Source organism: Perca flavescens, chromosome 18, assembly GCF_004354835.1.
Source record: "Perca flavescens isolate YP-PL-M2 chromosome 18, PFLA_1.0, whole genome shotgun sequence".
Classification (NCBI taxonomy): Eukaryota; Metazoa; Chordata; class Actinopteri; order Perciformes; family Percidae; genus Perca; species Perca flavescens.
Window position 1 is genome coordinate 32,295,403 of NC_041348.1, and position 7,772 is coordinate 32,303,174.

A 7,772-nucleotide genomic window follows, 5' to 3' on the forward strand; every position below is an offset into this window, starting at 1 on the left:
CACCGAGGGGCTCTGGTCCGCTGCACAACACCGAGGGCTCTGGTCCGCTGCACAACACCGAGGGCTCTGGTCCGCGGCACAACACCGAGGGCTCTGGTCCGCGGCACAACACCGAGGGCTCTGGTCCGCTGCACAACACCGAGGGCTCTGGTCCGCGGCACTGCACAACACCGAGGGCTCTGGTCCGCGGCACAACTCGGAGGGCTCTGGTCCGCTGCACAACACCGAGGGCTCTGGTCCGCTGCACAACACCGAGGGCTCTGGTCCGCGGCACAACACCGAGGGCTCTGGTCCGCGGCACAACACCGAGGGCTCTGGTCCGCTGCACAACACCGAGGGGCTCTGGTCCGCGGCACTGCACAACACCGAGGGGCTCTGGTCCGCGGCACAACTCGGAGGGCTCTGGTCCGCTGCACAACACCGAGGGCACTGGAGGACTGGTCATCAGCTGAAGCTCAAAGGCGGGTCTGCTGAGACTCTGGATGGCTGCATGTCAGCTGAAGTTCTGGAAGGCTGTCAGCACGGGCTCAGTACCGCAGAACAGCGAGGACTCAGGGCTGAAGAGAGGTTGACGCTGAGCATGGCGTCGGGAGCCATGTTGACCCTTACTCCGTCTAGGGCCTCCACGAGGCCCAGGGAATATAGCCAGGTGGGTCCCCTCAAAGGACTGCTTGTTGTTGAGGGTGCCCGCAGAACACGTAGCAGTTGAGCCGACAGACAGGAGTTCAGGGGAGCTGCTAGAAAGCGTACTGGACCTTTGTCTTCTAGCTTGAAGCCTGGCTGCTTTGGCCTCCTCAGTCCATCTAGCACACATAGCAACATATTGGAATACAGTCAAAAAAGTCTCTGGCTCTCCTCCAAGTTGAGAAACGACACGACTTGGAGAAGTAGGCAAAGGGGCAGGCTGGGTGATTTAACAAAGAACCTGTAGCCAAAATGCTAGCAGGCCGAGCAACAGGCAGGTTGGTGGGTGCTAACTGGCACTGAGGTAGGCCAGGGATCTGAAGAGGAGCATTGGTGGAGCTAACAGGCTTACATGAACTCAACCAATTACCAGTTGGAGGAGTTGGAGTGGAAATGAAGCGTAGAGCCCAGTGGGGAACAGAGTCCTTTAACCAAGGTTTCTTTGACACCTTCTCACGAGCTTCCAACTAAATTATCTCCTTCAGGTACTCACTGCTAGCCTCCTTCCACATAGTCTTCAGCTCCACCAGGTCACAGATTAAATATGTGAGAGACATCAGACAATCACAAAGGCAGGAAAACCAGAAGACAAGAGTAAAGCAAGACAAGGGATGACAGAAACACGGACTACCACAATAAAACAGGAAACAGAATAAAATACAAAACCATAACACACAGGACATTTAGAGTTGCCACCTTTCATGCAGAAAAATAAAGGACGGCAACAATATTTTTCTTGAAACAAGGTTGATTTCATACGGACTTATGGCTTCTACAGGAATGGGACGCACTATTTTATTTTGAAATACAGGACGATTTCTAAGGCAACCCTAAGGACATCACGCATGTGTGTGTGTGTGTGTCTATTGTTGGCAGTTCGTATATACTCAGCTGACAATCTTTGCTCCTGAGATAGTTTTCCATTTCAGTTAGGCTGTATAGCAGGTAAACATTGAATTAAATCATGTTAAGTCTGGTTTTAAAACCTTTATATTCTCCCTTTATTCTGGACATATATTTATTTTTGTCGCTTCCTCCATCATACTTTTGGCTACTGGGGCTGCAAAGGTTAATCGATTAGTTATCAACTATTACATTAATCGGTAACTCTTTTGATAATCGGTTAAAGTGATTTTTTTATGTAAAAACAGGTAGTTTTTCAGTTTCTTCTCTCCTCTGGGACAGTAAACTGAAGATCTTTGTGTTTTGGTCAAAACAAGACATTTGAGGACATCATCTTGGGCTTTGTGGGAAACACTGATCCACATTTTTCACCATTTTCTGACATTTTAGAGACCAAACAACTCATCCATTCATCTAGACATCAACATATTAAACGACAATGAAATTAACTAGCTCATTGCTACGAGAAACCAATAAATATTCACATGTAAGAAGCTAAAACCAGTGATTTTATTGGTTGGCATTTTTTGAATAAACAATTGATTGTCATAATAAAAAACATCAAAAAGACTTTCATCCACAGCGCTGTGGAGGAAGGTCTGGCAAAGCAAGACAATGATGTGTGTGACACAGCCCAGCTACTTTTCTTCAGAACCAAATAATTTCAAAAAATGTATTGAAAACTCAGGGCCCATTGAGGGAGACCCTCCTGTCAATGGGCTCCGAGTGCACAGCATATATTTCAACACATAAACCATAACATAACATTTAAATTACAACAGATCACATTTTTAAACAATAAAATAAATGCTTATTAGACAAAATACGCATAATAAGTCACTAATCAAGGCCTTAAATTGACTGATAGATTGAGGAGAGACACATTTTAAGGTGCTTTGTTAAGCATTCCAGGAATGTGGAGCAGCAAATGAAAAAGTAGTCTTGCCAACTCAATTTGAGTAGCTAATGAAATACACTCAAAAGATCCTCTATGTGGAAATTAACTGCAATACTTTATTCTTCCCCAGGGTGGAGCTGCAGCAGAATGCAAGACAGAAATATACATAGATATATCTATTGAAATGTATATTTAAATGTGTTAATTTACAGTTATGTGATCATTGACAGAACGAATCTACAGAGTCACTCTGAGTTTAGATTATTTGACTGAATAACAGACAACATAAATCCCAGGTGGAGGCTCAGAGAAGTCCAGATACAGTCTGAAACAGTCTGGATCATCAGGACAATCTGACAGATATCACTGAAATCTGAGGAGAAAAAACAAAAGAAGAGATAAATGAGTGTTGTTCTTTTTTTTGGATAACAAATCGTTATTTCTTCATTTGCACATACATGTGTACACACTGTACATCTTCCTTGTAAATATAATTCAGGTTTCTTTCGTTCTTCTTCCTTCCATGTACTTTGTACTCTTTTATTGTTTTATTGTGCTCCATTTAAATATTTGAATACGTGTTCAGTGTAATGTGGGGGAGGCTATAAAAGCATTTCATTGTGCAATAAAGCTGTACCTTGAACCAGTATACCGTATGACTCTTAAAATAACAGAATCTTCAGCCCTTCATGAATGGGGTTGTAGGTTCAACACTGAAGTCTGGAGGATCTTCTTTGGAATCACTGTCTTTATCTGGGGACAGTTTAATGAGAAATTAGTTTTTTCATCCATCATCTAATAAAGGCAGGAGTCACAGGGTCTTTAAAGTAAAACACATATAAACGTGCCATCAGGAAAAAGTAATGAATGATGAATTAATTAGTCACAGATTGTTATTTTGACATAATGCAATACAGCGTTCTTATGCTGTGTTTAAAAATATGTCTCAACATTCAGACTGACCCATGTTGATGCAGTCGTCTCCAAAGTTGATGATGTTTGTCAGGGCGCTCAGGATCAGTGAATCAATGTTATTGTTGAGGTTGATTTCTTGATGGTAGTTCTTCACAGGGAAGATGCAGTTCATGGGAATTCCCACATCTACACTGAACTCCTCCATCTATGTTTAAAAATAAATTACAGTTTAGAGCTCAGAACAACCGAGGGATTTATCCTCCCGGCACTGATCCAATCAGTTGACTCGATACTAGTTTTGCTTTGCCAGACCCTCCTCCACAGTGTTGCAAAGGACAGTCTGGCTAGTCCACACAGCATTCCTGGGTGGGAGAAAAACGTGCCCTGGTCTATTGGCATTTCTTTAAACCAATCACAATCGTCTTGGGGCGGGGCTAAGCTCCGGACGGAGCCATGGTGCCTCTGCTAAATAGTCTCAGGAAGGAACTTGTTTTGGTGGAACATGTGTACGTTCAAAAGTAGTTTTAGTTATGCAACAGAAAACTCAGATTGGACAGATAGTCTAGCTAGCTGTCTGGATTCACCCTGCAGAGATCTGAGGAGCAGTTCACCGAGGTTAGAACACCAACACAAAGGAAGCTTTAAACCCAGTTCAGACTAAAGATTTGCGACAAGACTAACTGTTTTAGAGTTTTGCAGGGGAAGTTTCATCAGTCTGAACTGGTCCGTCTCAGCTCGACTCAAACCAGCTGATGGTGTCGCTGCGTCTCAGCTGGTCGAGTCTCCAGAGGCTGGTTTTATAACGTAAGAGACAGCTCCTGTTTCAACAGCCAATAGAGAAGTCAGCTGGTTGAGTCAACTACAAACCATAATCCATTTTATATTAATGTTACAAACAGCTGATTGAAATGGCGTTTTAGATGGAGCCTCAACGACGTTATGTGTTGGAGAGATGAACTTCTTTTAAAAGCCAGGCCTTGTTTGTGGTAGTGGACATCTTCTACTTTTACTAAAGTAAATATGTCTCTGGTTATTTGTACTTTTACTTAAGTACTGAGATTCAGTACTTCCTCCACCACTTCCACGCAGTCTCACAGGAGGTGCACAGGAAGTGTCATGTCCTTATATGGGAATTTGCTAATTTCTTATGCTAATTAGGGAACAACTGTCATGCGTTTTCAATTACGAAGACGTGGGATTCATCAATCCTAAGAACACATGTGCGAACAATTCTGCTGTTTAAGAATGTAAAGACGTAGACTTTTAGGGACTTTCTTAAGAACAGATTTAAGAGAAAACTTAGGAAGATATTGGTGAATGAGGCCCATTGACATATGTACTAATAATAAAGCATGGAGATAAATAAGGAGTAAATAAACTTCTGGGGGTGCATAAGCACAGAAAATCCAAGCGCATCAGTGGCTATTTGCGTGTAAAATCTGGACGTAAAATCAATAACAATTGCTCTCAAATTGAAAGAATGTGCTCTTGAATAAAGATAGGAATAAAACTCCATAAAAAAGGACATACGCTGGAATTTCCGGCAGTAACAGGGTAATCCTGTAAGCGGAAGTTGATATAGACTAGACCGATACTGATTTCACTAAGCAGATCAGGAAATGGCCAGATATGAATGATCCATTGTGATTTTTAAGATGTGGACACACAGAGCCGATAATCGGCTGCCTGACAGTCTGGCGAGGTCGGTGTCTCGAGTCTGTTTGGTGTGTCCCGTGCCATCGTCCGTCCGAGGGGCCGTAGGCCTTCATTTTGGCCGATTTGACATGTATAATCGGCGGGGCGGGCACTGCCGGCAGTCGGACTCAAACGACCCATCTGATTGGTGGAGAGCTAACCCGGACACCCGGATGAGGTGACTAGAGTCTCTCAAAATCTGACGAAAATCTTCTAAACTGACCTTTGTTGAGCTGAAATGAAGACAGATTCAGCAACCGCACGGCCTATTTCTCACTTAAAATGTTTTCGGTGAACTATTTTAGTTCAATATGAGATTGGATTCTCAACGAGCCGCCATGACAGTCTGGCTTTGAATTTCCGGAGAAACCAGACCCCACGTGACGCATTCAATCAGCCGCTGGTTTAAATTTTTGGGCAACAATACAGATTAGCGCCGCCTGCTGTTATGGAGACGTATTACGTCTCGTCTCTTCGGTGTTCTGAGGAACTTTTTTGACCGACACGGGGACACTGATCAGTCTGACTGCCTCTTCTGCTGACGGTCGACCGTCTGGTCTTTGTGTCTGCAGCTTTAAAATGAAGGCAGTGGGAGGTCTTTATCGTGTTAAGTGTTGACAAAGTTGTTTGCGGTTAGCTAACATTACAGGCAGTTGGCTTTTTCTGATGGCTTTGTGTGTGCACATAAGAAAATAGGCAGGATTTGAACTTCTCTCTCAGGCACTTTTTTTTCTGTCTTTAGTGCTTAAATATTGAAAACACTTTAACCATTTTAACTGTGATTTTAACTGAAATTAATAATATTACTAATGAAACGTACCGTGTTCTTAATGTACTTGGCCCGGTAGACATTCCTCAAATCGTTTTTGATTTCAGGACAGGCCTCATCAATCTTGGTGAAAATGGCCACTTGAGGAATACCTGCAAGAAGAACACAAAACTACTGTAAGTGACATAAATAAGGACCACGGTGCCGTTTTGTGATTACAGAAACTACAACAAAGTTACAAACCCCAATTCAATAAAGTTGGGACGTTGTGTAAAACGTAAATAAAAACAGAATACAATGATTTACAAATCCTTTTCAACCTATATTCAATTACATACACTACAAAAACATGATATTTAATGTTCAAACTGATAAACTTTATTGTTTTTATGCAAATATTCACTCATTTTGATTTTAATGCCTGCAACACGTTCCAAAAAAGCTGAGACAGGGGCATCAAAAGACTTGGAAAGTTGAGGAATGCTCAAAACATGGAACATTAACATTTGGAACATAAAAGGTGCATCCCCAAAAGGCTCACTCACAAGTGTAGTATCTAAAGATTTATAACTTTGGCTTAAGTTTTTGTTATAGGGGGTTCAGATGCACAGGTACCAGGTCAGAGGGCAACATTCTAGAGGGGCCCTAAAGCAGAGGTGACTCTGGTTCCCCTATTCTATGTGGAGACAGTCCATTGGTTGTCCTTTGTCCCTACCAAACACCCCCACCTTATGTTACACAAAACAATTTTTTTTTGAGATTGGGTTGTCATCTCTCCAAGCTTCTGCAGAGCTTGTAAATTGATTCTTTGATGTAATAAACTTTTATAATCAAGAACAGTGTCAAGTAGATTCCTCTCCAACACATCATTACATCATCGCTACTAAAGATACCACAAAAGCAAGGATGAGGCGAGGTTCACCACTTTGTTAACTGCGTGAGCAAATAGTCCGAGAGTTTAAGAACGTTTCTCAACTTACAATTGCACGTAAGCAGCAAGGCAGAAAACCAACATTGAATGCCTGTGACCTTCGATCCCTCAGGCATTAGGCATTAAAAAACAATCTTGTTATGTAAAGGATATTACACAGGGGCTCAGGAACACTTCAGAAAACCATTGTCAGTTAACATAGTTCATTGCTACATCTACAAGTGCAAGTTAAAACTCTACCGTGCAAAGCGAAAGCCATACATCAACAACACCCAGAAATGCCACCCACTTCTCTAGTCCCGATCTCATCTCAGATGGACTGACAAGTGTTCTGTGGTCTGACAAGTCCACATTTCAAATTGTTTTTGGAAATCATGGACTTCATGTCCTCCGGGCCAAAGAGGAAAAGGACCGTCCAGATTGTTATCAGCGCAAAGTTTAAAAGCAAGCATCTGTGAAGGCACCATTAATGCTGAAAGGTACCTACAGGTTTTGGAGCAACATACTGTACGCTGCCACCCAAGCAACGTCTTTTTCAGGGAGGTGTCTGCTTCTTTCAGCAAGATAATATTAAGCCACATTCTGCTTGTGTTACAACAGGGTGGCTTCATAGTAAAAAGTGTGGGTACTAGACTGGCCTGCCTGAAGTCCAGACCTGTCTCCCATTAAATATGTGTGGCGCATTATGAAGCCCAAAATACGACAACGGAGATCTCTGATTGTTGAGCAACTGAAGTTGTACATCAAGCAAGAATGGGAAAGAATTCCACCTAAAAAGCTTTAACAATTAGCGCTCTCAGTTCCTAAATGATTATTGAGTGTTGTTAAAAGTAAAGGTTATGTAACACAGTGGTAAACATTCCCTTGTTGCAGCTTCAATGGAACGTATGGTAGCCATCAAATTCAAAATGAGTGAATATTTTCAAAAAAACAATAAAGTTTATCAGTTTGAATATGAAAGATCTTGTCTTTGTAGT

At 42.4% G+C, this 7,772-nt stretch overlaps 1 protein-coding gene across 2 annotated transcripts in view; it reads right to left on the reverse strand.

Annotated features, from left to right (window-relative positions):
• Positions 1-2,075: 2,075 nt before the first annotated feature.
• Positions 2,076-7,772, reverse strand: part of LOC114572931 (interferon-induced protein 44-like) — a 12,443-nt gene continuing 6,746 nt past the window's right edge. For both annotated transcript variants that reach the window (XM_028604721.1, XM_028604722.1), the window contains exons 7-10: positions 5,916-6,016; positions 3,449-3,605; positions 3,123-3,238; positions 2,076-2,858 (exon numbers count right to left, since the gene is read on the reverse strand). In XM_028604721.1, the coding sequence (XP_028460522.1) occupies positions 3,165-3,238; positions 3,449-3,605; positions 5,916-6,016 (332 nt within the window). In that variant the 3' untranslated portion in view covers positions 2,076-2,858; positions 3,123-3,164. The remainder of the gene's footprint in view (positions 2,859-3,122; positions 3,239-3,448; positions 3,606-5,915; positions 6,017-7,772) is intronic.